The sequence below is a fragment of the Ovis aries genome, chromosome 8 (genome assembly GCF_016772045.2).
Source record: "Ovis aries strain OAR_USU_Benz2616 breed Rambouillet chromosome 8, ARS-UI_Ramb_v3.0, whole genome shotgun sequence".
Taxonomy (NCBI): domain Eukaryota; kingdom Metazoa; phylum Chordata; class Mammalia; order Artiodactyla; family Bovidae; genus Ovis; species Ovis aries.
In genome coordinates, this window is record NC_056061.1 from 59,458,900 (window position 1) to 59,473,896 (window position 14,997).

The window sequence follows — 14,997 nt, forward strand, 5'->3', positions numbered from 1 at the left end:
TGTACTTGTGCATTTCACTTATTCTCAAGGGATCATCAGCTATCAGAAAAGGATGATGAAATTTTAAATGCATTTTAATATTTCTAAATAGACATCATGATAGACTGGGAACCAATATCAAAGTTTGGGCTACCATGAGGTTTAGGGACACTATCTATTGGCTACTGGTGACTGAGCTGGAAACCTCCATAGTGCCCAGAACTACCCGGGTGCAGCTGTTAACAGAGAGAAAGAAACACCTATCTTGTTTAAACTACTTTCATTTTGGTCTTTGTTGGAGCTGAGCTTGAATTTCAACCAATATACATGCTAAAATATTTTAATTGTTTAGTTATTCAAATAAATGCATGTCAAAACCTTCTGCATTTCATTATTTTCCTTCTCTTTTAGCCCATAGTTCAACCTTGTAAAAAATGTACATGCTCACTTACCTAGCAGAGCTTCAGAAAAAGAGACTACCTCTATCTTGCATAAAATGCAGTGGCTCATTTAATGACTTCATGCAATGGACAATAATACACAATTTTCATTTATTCCTATTTCTAATACATCTTCTGGCGTCTGGTCCCACCACTTCATGGGAAATAGATGGGGAAACAGTGGAAACAGTGTCAGACTTTATTTCTTGGGCTCCAAAATCACTGCAGATGGTAATTGCAGCCATGAAATTAAAAGACGCTTACTCCTTGGAAGGAAAGTTATGACCAACCTAGACAGCATATTGAAAAGCAGAGACATTACTTTGCCAACAAAGGTCTGTCTAGTCAAGGCTATGGTTTTTCAAGTGGTCATGTATGGATGTGAGAGTTGGACTGTGAAGAAAGCTGAGGGCCAAAGAATTGATGCTTTTGAACTGTGGTGTTGGAGAAGACTCTTGAGAGTCCCTTGGACTGCAAGGAGATCCAACCAGTCCATCCTAAAGGAGACCAGGCCTGGGTGTTCATTGGAAGGACTGATGCTGAGGCTGAAACTCCAATACTTTGGCCACCTCATGCGAAGAGTTGACTCATTGGAGAAGACCCTGATGCTGGGAGGGATTGGGGGCAGGAGGAGAAGGGGACGACAGAGAATGAGATGGCTGGATGGCATCACCGACTTGATGCACATGAGTTTGGGTGAACTCCGGGAGTTGGTGATGGACAGGGAGGCCTGGTGTGCTGCGACTCGTGGGGATGTAAAGAGTCGGACACGACTGAGTGACTGAACTGAACTGAACTGAACTGAACTGAATACATCTTCAAGGAGAGGACTGAACTAGCAAGTAATGGTTACCATCAGGACCAATACAGTTCTGCCTGTTTTGTTCATTTTATAAACAAGACATGTTTTCATGTGAGCAAGTCACTTAACTTCTCTGAGATTCAGTGTCTTCATTTATAAAAGCTGGTGAATGTTTTTCTTTCCAGGCTTGTTGTGAAACCTCCAAAACATGTAAAAGATTCCTAGAGCAGTGTTTGATATAATATTAGTTGACTCTAAAGTTTAAATTATATATATATATATATATTTTTTTTTAATTAGTGTAGAATAATATTTGAGGAATTCTAGAAGGTAAATAATAAACAGCCTCCAATAATTTTCTCCCAAATCAGACTGAACTTCCTAAAAGGGGAACTCTTGCTCTAATATAGCAATGTATCAAATGATATATGGTGTAACTGAAGAATTACTGCACTTTACAAAGTTATCCAAAAACTAAAGAGAAGAGTACCATGTGCTCAGGAGGATTCTTATAATGAACAGGCTGGCTCTGGAAGTTTAAAATCAATGTTTCTCATATTATAATATGTAGCATGTATTAATCTCTGCCAGTCTGAGAGGTACCCTGAATGAAAACAAACCAAGAAAAGGCATTCTTTTCTTAGATTCTTAGTTGATCTGTGATATTTCGAAAGACTAGATCAAGAAAACTGATGTAAAAAGGAAATATTTTTACTTTTATGATAAATATAATAGGTGAAAAAGGGCTTCCTTGGTGGCTCAGACAGTAAAAATCTGCTTGCAATGCGGGAGACCTGAGTTAGATCCCTGGGTTGGGAAGATCCCCTGGAGGAGGGCATGGCAACTTACTCCAATATTCTTGCCTAGAGAATCACCACGGACAGAAGAAGCTGGTAGGTTACAGTCTGTGGGGTCGCAAAGAGTCAGACTCGACTGAGCGACTAAGCACAGAGGGGAAAAAAGATGCCAGCAAAGGAAATCAATGGAGCAATAAATACTACCTCAAGTTTATCAAGTGAGCAAAGATTATCGTACTTATTGATATAGAAAGGTCCATAGACAAGGCTAAGCTGTTCCTTGGTAAAAGCTAGCACTCATATCTTGCTCTTAAAGTAGACTTTAATGAGTTTCTGAATAATTTTAAAAAGGTGCTTACTCATTTATTTCATTAGCTGTATGTATCAGAGTTGACACATAAGCATTGTTATTACTGCATGTTATGGCTCCCCAAAATTCATATTGAAACCCTAAACCCCATTGGATGATATTTGAAATGGGGTCTTTGGGAAGTAATTAGGTCATAAGGGTGAAATTTCCATGATGGAATTATTACTGTTATAATAAGAGACACAAAAGATATAGCTACTTCTCTCCTCTCTCAGTCTCTCTCCAACACACCAAGAAGTCTGCCTCCACAATACAGGAAGAGGGAGCTGCCAAGAACTGAATCTCCTAACTCCTAATCCTGAACTTCCCAGCCTCCAGACTGTGAGAAATTAATGTTTGTTCTCTAAGCCATGGCGACCCAAGCTGATTAAAACAAGCGTCTCACATGTACACACCCAAGTAATCGAATCCTGAAATAATGGTATAAACTTGTTTCCAGGAAACTGTTCATTAATGGTATTTATCATTTTCAGCCTTAAGAAGCAGTATCAGGGTCCAGGAATCTGTCAGAGAAATCAGGGGTTGATGGTACTGTAGTGTTTCCTCTAGCTTCCCAAGCACAGTCCTTTATGGGGAAATCTGCCTACCCATACTGCAAAAGAAAGGGCCAGCTTCAGGACATCAATGCTTTAGAACATGTGATCCAATCTAGCCATCACTGCTTATACCAGAACAACCAGTTATGACTCGGCATAGCAAAGAGCAGTGTAGATCAGATTCCTTCTCTGGAATCTGAATGAATCAATATCTAGAGATTGATCTCACAAAGAAGTAGGAGTAGAAGCTAAAAGATGAGGAAGCAGAGAATTGAAGGGAAGGCCACATTGGCTATGCGCAAGTCCAGCCATTAATGAATTCAGATTAAGCAGGCCAAACCTGCTGATGGTCGAACAGAATGAAGCAGACACAGGGAGCATAGCTCAATCCATTCAACCAAAACCTCCTTGAAGACAGGACAATACCTGTCTTGCTCATTACTGTTTCCCTATCATTGAGCATAGTTCCTGGCTATTAAAACAATTAGTCACTCAATCTGCATTATTTCAGTGAAAAGCTAACAGTGGATCTCTAGGCCAAGCCCTTTTCCAGAAACACTATCCAGTGTCTGGCAGCTGCATGTGTTCATGAAATTCCTTCTCCTTCAACACAGCCTACATCTTCTTATTATTCCTGAGCTTCCAACGCTTTTCTTTTTTGGAGCAAATATATCTGCTCCTTGATCATTGTAAACAAACATTTCAATATCAACTCTGTGTAAATGAGGAAAGAAAGGAGGAAGAAAGAAAGAGGGATGGAGAAGAATGAGGAGGGAGAGAGAGAGATGCAGACCGAAGCTAAGGGTGGTAGTGAAAGACTGCCCTTGATTTTTAAGCCCATCATTTTCCAATGAGGTGCAAAAAAAAAAAAGAGTTTTCACAACTTCTCTACAGAGAGGTTTAGAGTTTGGATGAGAAGCTAAAAGATTAAAGAACTGCAACAACCAACTTATGCTAGTAAACTCTAGATAAAGTTTGCTGAAGAGAAGCAATTAAACTTTGTCATTGCAATAGACCGACTATATCAAATAAAACAGTCTTGTAGCCACCTCCCTCTAGACTGTTTGCACTGTTTTCAATGGGAATACGTGGATTCCCATTCACCCATTTAACAGAGTAAAGTCCTGGGAGGTTATTCTAGTGATCAAATATCGTCCTTTCCCAAATAACGCCTTCTTAATTCCCTTCTTCATTATTACTGGAATGCATCCATTATTGTGTCTTTGAAAAAATCTAAACACAATTTTTTTTCTTCCAGCTTCAAAGAAACTAGAGAATTACACAGAAGAAAATGTCCCAGTAAACTTAGACTTCATAAAACAATGTATTCTCTTGAACAACATATCTTTCAAGGTCTGATTCCTTCCCAATTAATTAATAGTAAAGCATCTTCATCTGACAGATAGGAAGCTCCTCATTGGTTGGATACTAGCCCTGCACATTTCACAAAGCAGATATAATACAGGTGTATTTTCCTCATTACCAGAGACATGAGGTGGCCAATACTACTCCTGGCTTGCTTCTAGTATTTCCATGTATGAAGTATTATAGCAGTAGAATGAATGCTCTGACTGGTCAAAAGTAATTGGTAACATTCATAAGGCAAGAGAGGGAAGGAATAAAAACTAAAATACTTACTTGGTCCTAGACCAATTGAGAAGGCAGCAACGTAAACAAGCAAGCTGGCTAAAGAAAGCCATTTCAAAAAAGTGGGGACATCTGCAGAGTCTGTGACGATCTGGTATTCAGTTTGGCTTAGTCCAGCATTTGGTAAGGATGCCAGGGTCGTTTCTCCTCTCCCATCTATGTCATTTCTCGTGGGCCTCAGTGAGCTTCTGCTGTGGAAAGTCATCCCTTTAAAGGATTCTCTAAGAGTGTCATTGCTGGCTGATGAGTTACCTGGTCCATAAAACACAGACTCATCCAAGGACTGGTTGATAGGACTATGGTTTCTGCAGATACTGGTGAAGTTCATGTGGATGTTGAGATTCACGATGCCCATGGTCATCAACGAAGCTGCCATCACAGAGGAACCGATACACAGGAAGGTTTTGCTCCCAACCTGGTCTACGAGAAGTGTGGCTGGGACGGTGCTGATGACCTTGACGACCCCAACTCCCGTGGAGGCGAGGCTAGCTGCCTCATTGCTTTGGAAGCCAACGGACTTCAAAACAGTAGATGCATAGAATAATATGTTTGGCTGGCCAGTGATCTGTACAAAAAATACCAGTGTTAAGCCTATCATGATTCGGGTCCTCATGTTGTCTTTTGAACGAAACAGATCCCAAAAACTGTACTGATATTCATCTTTCAGGGAAGACTTTATCACAGTGAGTTCATCCGTTGTATCCGAGATAGCTCTCAGCTTTCCAAGAACCTTACTAGCAGCTTCCTCCTGTCCCTTCATCACCAGAAATCGAGGACTTGGAGGAAGAAAGTACATCGCAATGGCTTGCAAAACTCCCAAGGGAATAACAAGGCCGAACATGTATTTCCAGCCATGGGAAATGTTGGCAAATGCATAATTTGAAATGTAGGCAAAAAGAATGCCGATGACAATCATCAGCTCGTTCAGCGACACGAGAAGGCCTCTTCTGTGTTGGGGAGCAATTTCTGCGATGTAGACACAAGTGGCGGTGGAGGAGAGTGAAATGAAAACTCCAATAGCAATGCGCCCCCCTATAAGAGTGGTGTAAGATAAACTGATAATCAAGACCAGGCTTCCAAGTCCAAGAAGGCAGGAGGACAAAATGATGGTGGCCCTTCTCCCGTACCTGTCAATCAGGACCCCTCCAATTAGAGAGGCCAGGAGAGCCCCGATAAGCAGGGAGCTCACCACCATCTCCTGCTCATGGCAGGTCAGGACTAACAAGGTTCTTATTTGCAGAAGAGCCCCAGAGATGATCCCAAGTTCATACCCCACCAGGAAGCCGCTGACAGCAGCTGTGACAGACGACAGGAGAGTATACATGCCACAACCTACGAGCAGAGAGAAGAAACAGGTCAGTTCTGAATTGCATCCGATGGAGACTCAGCCTTGTCTAAGTACATTTTCCATAGCACTGATAAACACATATATGCGAAAGTCACTCAGTCATGTCTGATTCTTTGCAACCCCATGTACTATACAGTCCCTGGAACTGTCCAGGCCAGAATACTGGAGTGGGTAGCTGTTCCCTTCTCCAGGGAATCTTCCCAACCCAGGGATCATACCCAGGTCTCCTGCATTGCAGGCGGATTCCTTACCAGCTGAGCAACTAGGGAGAACCATAAACACATATAATTATAGTCAAATAATACACTAACCAAAACATGATTAGATAAAGAAGGAAAAGTCCTTTTTCTTTCATTTTTGGGGAGGAGGGAGTGGAGGCATTTACATGGTGTGTGTGTGTGTGTGTGTGTGTGTGTGTGTGTGTGTGTGTGTGTGAGATGTGACATTGGTTTTCGTTTTGCACAGACCCATATGTGAGATAAACAGAAGACCGATGATGGGGCCTGAACAAGCAAGAACACAGTTTTGTTCCTGCTCTGGTGTTGGATTGGAAATTCACAAAGCCTGGTTCCTCAGGTCCTGCTATCTAAGGCAAACCCTTGAGGGCAGGATACAGAGGGAAGCAGTCTCTGGAAGGGCCTCAGTCTGCCCAGTGTGGAATCTGGGGGAAAATGAAGCACAGCGTCCAGGAAACCTGCCCTCCTGTCTCCTTGGCCAAAATTCAGCCACCCCTGGCTTTGCTGAAACACAGGAGGGTGTTGGGGAAGACCAGGGTGTGAGTGCCTTCGCAAAGTCGGGGCTGGGTCAGAAAGAAGGGGTGGGGAAGAAGAACAAAAGGGGCTTTGTATTGTTCCATTCATTTGAGGTTAACATCTGAGGGAAAATGGCAAAATGTTATTGTTGTTGTGTGACTAAGTCAGGTCTGACTCTTTGTGACCCCATGGACTGTAGCACACCAGGCTTGTCTATCCTCCACTATCTCCCAGAGTTTGCTCAAATTCATTTTAACAGGCAAAATGTTAAGTCATTAATTTTCAGTGGTAGGTACACCGGTGTTTGTTACCTGTTTGTAATTTACTCTGGGCACCTGATGCGAAGAGCCAATTCATTGGAAAAGACCCTGATGCTGGGAAAGATTAAAGGCAAAAGGAGAAGGGGGCGGCAGAAGATAAGATGGTTAGATAGCATCACTGACTCAATGGACATGAATTTGAGCAACCTTTGAGATACAGCAGAGCACAGGGAATCCTGGAGTGCTGCAGCTCATGGGGTTACAAAGAGTTGAACATGATTTAGTGACTGAACGATGACTTGTCACAACAGAAAGGAAACAAACAAACAAAAAAGACAAAAAGCCAGGGAAAAGCATTGCAGGCAGAGGAAGCAGTAGCTTCCAAGGTCTGAGCACAAGGAAGCTTAGGTCATGTTTCAGGAACTATCAGATGCCAGGATGCATGGGGCACAGCCTGAGCTTGGATAGGGAAGCAGAGGTGGTGTGTGTCAGTGAGCATGGGTAGGTACAGAGGCCAGGTAGACTTCATGCTGGACCTGGCAGATCACAGTGACAATTTTTATTGTATTCCCAGTACAGAGGGTGCATGCCTACTGACCAGTGAAAGGGAAGGCATTCTGAGCTTCTTGCTTTTGTGTGGAGACTAGTTCTTCAAGGGGCAAGACTTGTAGCAGGGGAGGGTAGTTTGTAACCTTAGTGTTGATAGGAAACAGTGCCAGCTTGCATTTGCTTGCATTTGGGTGTGGGGAATGGAATTGATAAGTGGACACAACTGAAGCGGCATAGCAGCAGCAGCAGACAAATTCAAGAGTTAATTTGAAGGTAAAAATGATGACATTTGCTCATGAATTGGTGTTGGAGGGTAAGGAAGTGGATCAGAATCAAGATGGCTCCCTGGTTTGAGCAGTCGTTTGGGTTACTTTATAATAGTACCCTGTACACGGGCTTACCTATTATACTATACAGGCAATAGACTGACCTAGGGAAGAAGGTCAGGGGACCTGGCTGTGGGTGGGAGTGAAAGGAGAAGCGGAAATCAGAAGTTCCATATTAGACTTGCTAAAATGTTTGTTTTCCCTGTAGAATGTTCAGATTAAAATATCAGGTAGCGGATTGAGCATACAGATTTGGAACTTAAGAGACAAGTCAAGCCTGGAGAGATGTATTGGGGATTCAGCAATGTGTATGTGATATTTAAAGCCATGGGAAGGGGTGAGATCACTTTGGGAGACAGAACAGAGAAGCAGGAGAGACAGGACAAAAGACGAGGATATAAGGAACACCAGCATTCAGAAGAGGAGACAGCAGCAAAGGCAACAGAGAAGAAGCAGAACTGAGATATGTGTGAAATGGACTAGAAACGTGTACTTGGACACACGGTTATCACAGGCTGAGCTAGGGCTGAGATTGTGCCATTCTGGAGTAGCAGATATGGTTTTAAAATGCTATTTAGCTTTGGTGAAAGGAGCAGGTCAAATAAAGGTGATCTGAAACCACTTTCCCCTGCTACAAGTATCTAAGGTATTTCACGTCTCTGGGATCCTGATGGCATAAGGAAAATGAAAGACTCCAGAAATAAAATTTAAAAAGCATCAATTATTTAGATGGAGGAGCAAATAAAAATGCAATAATCCACAATAAAATAAAGTTGATGTATGAGCATTGTGAACACAAGCCATTAAAATGAAACTACATCAGCAACTTATTCAGCTAATCGGAAAACAGGTATGTAAAATCCCTACACAGCAGGTGTTATCTCTTTATATGTAACACAATGAAGCAAAACAAATGTGGTTCTTACCCCCCAAGAAACTTAACATTCTAATGATATCTCTATTATTTTTCATGTCTCTTTTAATTTTCATGTGCAAAATCACTTTACAGTACTCTTGGGCCCTCAGTTTCCACATAAATTATTTTCCCACATAATCTTAAAATTCTCAGCAACAGATTCTTCTACCAAAAGATTTGAGTACGATTTTCATATTCAGATAAGAATATTGTATTGCTTTGTATCTCGTCTTGTCATTGTTCGTTTTATCTAAGTCTGATGTGTTGATTAGGGTGTGTGCTTTGGCGATTCATCTCCAATATTCAGATTGGAGAAATAAGTGATTCTGGAGACTGATGCACCTGGGGAACAGGTTGCATGAGGCCCCTCAGAGGGGATTTAGAGGGACAGAGGGCTGCATGAAAGTACTGAGTCAAGGACCTGGGGGAAGAGATGCCAGAGCTCTGTGAGCAGCAGATGTCTTTGCCACATTGTCCTTCTCCTTCCCCTTCCTTAGTTTCTCCCTCTTGTTGGATGGGAAATAGTGCTTCCCTACAGAAAGAAAGACCCTTTGAGTTACATCCAGATACTCCCTGATGCTCTATCTTTCTACTTTAGAGAGAGTTGAGGTGGTGGCTTAAGTGGGCAAGCAGGTGGAGGAGGGTATAAGCCCCAGGCCCAGCTTCTTGTGGTCTGGGGGAAAAAGCTCCTGACAGAACAGAGACATAGCCTTTTCTTCAGCTTTCTGGACTTAACTCCATATGCCTAGTTCTTTTATTCAGAGTTCATAGGACACTGACAGACTAGGGTGTGTGCAAAGGGTCTAGAAACCATCCCAGTTTTTCAACGGTCCTCTTGATATCCAGCAGCTAGTGCTGAGTACAATTCTTCAGAGATATAATAAAATGTCTCTATATGAATTGATAAAAAATTATCTGTACAAAATTGCAAGTTTTTAAAAATTATATGTCACAATATTATCTATCTATTGATCTATCTTTTCATACTGTCCATGGGGTTCTTAGGGCAAGAATACTGAGGTGCTCTGCCATTTCTTTCTCCAGTGGACCACGTTTCGTCAGGCCCTCACTAACAGAGACATACCCTTCAACCACTTAGCATAGCCAGATGACATGCCCTGGGCCCTGGCTGTCCCACCAAAGAAGTGGTGTTGGAGAAGATACTTGAGAGTCTCTTGGACTGCAAGGAGATCCAACCAGTCCATCCTAAAGGAAATCAGTCCTGAATATTCACTGGAAGGACTGATGCTGAAGCAGAAACTCCAATACTTTGGCCACCTGATGCGAAGAGCTGACTCATTGGGAAAGACCCTGATGCTGGGAAAGATTGAAGGCAGGAGGAGATGGGGACGACAGAGGATGAGATGGTTGGATGGCATCACCAACTCAATGGACATGAGTTTGAGCAAGCTCTGGGAATTGGTGATGGACAGGGAAGCCTGGTGTGCTGCAGTCCATGGGGTTGAAAAGTTGGAGACACTTAGTGACTGAACAATCACCTATTTATCTAGGTAATTTGCCTTCAACAGCTGCATCCCAGGCTTCCCTGTTGGCTCATTGGTAAAGAATCTGCCTGCCAATGCAGGAGACACAGGTTAAATCCTTGATCCGGGAAGATCCCACACGCCGTGGAGTAACTAAGCTTGTGAACCACACATATTGATCCTGTGTTCTAGAACCTGGGAGCTGCAACTATTGAAGCCCGCACACCCTAGAGCCCAAGCTCTGCCACCAGAAGCCATTGCAACAAGAAGCCGAGCACTGCAACGAGACAGGAGCCCCTGCTCACCACGACTAGAGAAAAGCCCCTGAGCAATGAAGACCCAGCATGGCCATAAATAAATAAATTAAATTAATTATTAAAAAATGTTTTTGCACTCCATGACCTTATTCTCACATGGGCGAGGTGATACCAACATAGGTTATATGCTACAGAATTAAGCTAAAGTCTTCATTGTCTGAATTTTAGTGGAAGAGTATATCTTCCCTGTTATATGCTTTAAGGGCTACTGCTCCAAACTAGTTTGCCCATTCGTCTCACTGCTGCTTATTACTGCTGAGGTCCATTATGGTCCTCAAGCTGCCCATTCAAGATTTGGAATTTTAATTTAGGGTGGAAGGCTAGTCCCCAAGTCTTCCAAGATCTCAACCCTGTGACACCTTAGGACTTTCCGCACAGGAAATTTTCCTGGTGCTACTTTACCATATAAATAAAATGAAGAAAGACATAGAGTAGGGTTTCTTCTTCTTCTTTTTTTTTTTTTTTTCTGTATCTACCTTTTGGTTGCTGATGATAGAAGCAGGATGCTACCCTATGGATGCCAGAAAGCAGAGATGACTTTCCCCAAAAATCTGACAGAGACCAGGAGGAAAGAGAAAGAATGGCTGCTTAATCATGAATGGCAGAGTCTGGGGCAGGACAGAGTCCGGGGTGGACAGAAGAGAAGCAGCCAGCGCTGAAGGAGAGAGGAGGGTGAGGAATCATAATTAGAGCCTTTTCAACAAACATTCAGCCCTGAAGTCAGTCCGCACTTTCAGTTCATGGTGAAGTTTAGCATTCCTGGCCATTCTGCCCATGGATTTGCTTCACGAGAGCCCATCTCTACATCCCTGTGTCCCCCTAAAGGTGCCATAGGGGATTCTCAGCCTTTTGTGGACATCACAGAAGTAGAAACTATCTAGAAACCTCTAACTGGTACCCACAGGCTGCTGGGTCATGCCTACACTCTGAGTCTGGCTGCTTTGTTATTAATAGACCAGTCGTGTTCCTTTGGAGCAAGGATAATTCCTTAATAAGATAATAAAGTAAAACTGTTCCTATTGAAGATGTGATCACAACCCAGAGGCTTTATGCAAATGAGCACTGAGACCCACATCCCTGGCACAAAGGATGGCCAACTCCCACAGGCTAGGCAGCTGCAGCCACTTCCACAACAATAGCCGCATTGTCTGCCGCTCGCGGTGACTCAGACGAAACCACAACTTTAACTGGCTTGCACCCGAAACACTCCATCTTTCATGATATTTGACTTTGTGCCCACTTTCTCCTTTCCTTTTCTTCTCCATATGCCTATTATATCGTAAGTACATAATGGAACACACAACAGACACTTGCCGGAAGACTGACTTCTACAACAAACTGGAAAGCGTGCACACACAGGTTCCTTTTTTGGCAGGCAGCCAGGTCATTATGCAGCTTGACCAACTGTGAAGGTTTCACACACTGAAAAGGGCTCCTCCTTCATGATTTGCTTGAGAAAAACTCGCAGTGGCCCCCAAATGGCCTTGCCTCTGTGCTCTCCCTGCTCTCGGCTCCTCCTTCCCGAACACCTGTAATCCCAACCCATCACTCAAGAGTCGTTGCAAGTGCCACCATGCCCAGGGTGACTGGCCTGTTCTGTCACCTTCTGCTACCCCACCCTCGACCCCTCTGGGCTCCCACTGTGCACAAAATACGGGGTTCCGGACATATGAAGGCATACTAGTAAGTCACTTATTTATTGACCTGTTTGTCTTCCCCTGTCACACAGGAAGACTTTGAGGCAAGAACTCTCCTTTCCTTAACATCTGTAGTCTCACCTCTAGTCTTTGGCACAGGAGTAGTCTTCAATAAATATCTGTTGAGTGAATAAATAAATTCACGCTGGACCTCTTTTCTCCAAAAGTCTTACTGTGACTGGTGTGGACAGAAAGCCTCACAGCCATTCCTTTACAGGGCCTCTTACTTGCAAATGTGAGCAGTGGTTGATTTCATGTGTCCTTTTAGTTATATCTAAGTGTCCCACCCTCTGCGGGGGAGAGACCTGAGCTCCCTCAGGCAATACTCCAGTTAGGAGGCCCTGAGCAGTTTCTTATCTTGACTGTAACACAGACCAGCTAGAGGAGTAAGTCTTCATCCCAGTCATATTCTACAAGCAGTGGCTCCTTCAATATGGGACAAAGGAAACCTTGGAAGGGCCATAAACCCTCGATCCATAAGAATTAGTCTTGGACCAGAAGCTGCCTATCCTAACAAGAGACAATACTTCATAAAGTTGGAAGTGAAGAAAGGTTTACAACCCCTCGTGGAAAAAGTCTTAAGATATCTTGCTGCCCTGACAGTTTCCATGCAATATTCCTATTCTGCCAGTTGTTAAGCCAAATGGGGAATAAATGATGGTACAAGACCTTAGAGCAGTAAATGCGTCACCACTGTGTAATGGTCCCTGTACATCCCTTCATGGCCATCCTTATAACATATTAGCCCAGATCTCTGAGGATGCTAAATGACTTAACTGCTGGATCTCTAGAATGCTTTTTTTTTTGCATCCCAGTTCATCCATCATCATAATATCTGTTTGCCTTTGAGTGAACTAACCTCAACTCAGGCCAAAGGCAACAATATACCTGGACAATATTGCCTCAGGGGTTTCAGGACAGCAAAGGCCCATCTAGTCAAAGCTATGGTTTTTCTAGTAGTCATGTATGGATGTAAGAGTTGGACTATAAAGAAAGCTGAGCACCAAAGAATTGATGCTTTTGAACTGTGGTGTTGGAGAAGACTCTTGAGAGTCCCTTGGACTGCAAGGAGATCCAACCAGGCCATCCTAAAGGAGATCAGTCCTGAGTATTCATTGGAAGAACTGATGTTGAAGCTGAAACTCCAATACTTTGGCCACCTGATGCGAAGAGCTGACTCATTTGAAAAGACCCTGATGCTGGGAAAGATTGAGGGCAGGAGAAGAAGGGGACAACAGAGGATGAGATGGTTGGATGGCATCACTGACTCAATGGATGTGAGTTTGGGTAAACTCGAGGAATTGGTGATGGACAGGAAGCCTGGCATGCTGCAATCCATGGGGTCGCAAAGAGTCGGACACAACTGAGCAACTGAACTGAACTAAACTGAACACTTGTTTGCCCAGACCCTTGGAAAGGAAATAAGGGAAATACACCCAAAAGAGGGTGCTAAGCTACAGTACATGGATGACCTATTGGTATGAAGTCCCTCCATGGAAGCTCAGATCAAAATATCATTGAAGTCCTTCATTTCCTTGGGATCCAGAGTTAAAGTCTCTCAGACAAAGGCATCAGTCTCCAAACAACAAGTTAACTATCTGGGATATATTATAAACCTTGGAAGTAGACAGTCATCTCCAGATAGAAAACAAGCTATATTAGGCCTAAGTGTTCCAAAGACAAAGAAACATCTCTATCTTTTGGGACATGGTAGGATTTTGTAAAATTCGGATTCCAGGATTCAGGCTTATGGCTAAGACCCTGTATAAAGCCGTTTAAGGACCAGATACAGAACTGTTACTTTGGAACAGGGAACAGGAAAAGACTTTTAATGATATCAAGTAGGGCCTCACTAGAGGCCCTGCTCTCAGTCTTCCCAATTTGAAGAAGCCATTCTTCTTCTATGTGGCTGAAAAGCAGGAGACAGCTCTGGGGGGTCCTTGTACAGAAGCTAGGGGAAGTTCTTCAGCCTATAGGAGACTTTTCCAGCCAATGATACTCTATGGTTGAGACTGGCCTGGGGGCCTCTGGGCAGTAGCTGCCACGGTTTTATTAGTGGAAGAAGTTAACAAGCTTACCTTTGGACAGCAACGGAAGTCCAGACCCCTCATCAAGTGCAAGGGATCCTAGAGATTAAAGGCCACTATTGGCTAACTGAAGGCTGCCTTATTAAGTACCAGGCTTTGCTCTTTGACTTCCCAGAGCTCACCTTCAAAACTTGCCATCCTCTTAACCTCGCTCCTTAATGCCTGCCAAAAGCTCAGCGCTAACACATTGTCTCAAAACCCTTGACTGAATCTATGCTTGCAGGTCTGACCTAGCAGATGAAGCTGTGGAAAAAAAAAGAAGAGTGGTTTACTGATGGCAGCAGTTTCGTTAAAGATGAAGTCAAGAGGGAGGGTATGCCATCGTCAGCACCCACAGCGTCACAGAAGCAAAACACTGACAGCTCTGACCTGAGACTTAACCCTAGGGGAAGGAAAGATTGTAAATCTATATACAGATTTAAAGTATGCCTTCCCTGTTTTACATGCCCATGCAGCTACCTGGAAAGAGAGAAGACTTCTAAATGCAAGAAATTCCCCTATAAAATATGGGGCTAAGGTTTTACATCTCATAGAGATGGTTCAGAAAGCAAAACAGGCAGCAGTCATCCACAGCTGCAGGGATCAAAAGGGACCTTCTCAAATTTCCCAAGGAAATGACGGGGCAGATCAGAAAGCAAAGGGAGAAGCCCAGATACCCATAACCAAAAAGGCATTAATCCCATCCCTTAC

General features: G+C 43.3%; 1 protein-coding gene across 2 annotated transcripts in view; it reads right to left on the reverse strand.

Moving 5' to 3' along the window:
- The window catches only part of SLC2A12 (solute carrier family 2 member 12), a 66,596-nt gene that overhangs the window by 33,471 nt on the left and 18,128 nt on the right, over nucleotides 1-14,997 (reverse strand). For both annotated transcript variants that reach the window (XM_004011348.6, XM_060419690.1), the window contains exon 2: nucleotides 4,563-5,903. In XM_004011348.6, the coding sequence (XP_004011397.1) occupies nucleotides 4,563-5,903 (1,341 nt within the window). The remainder of the gene's footprint in view (nucleotides 1-4,562; nucleotides 5,904-14,997) is intronic.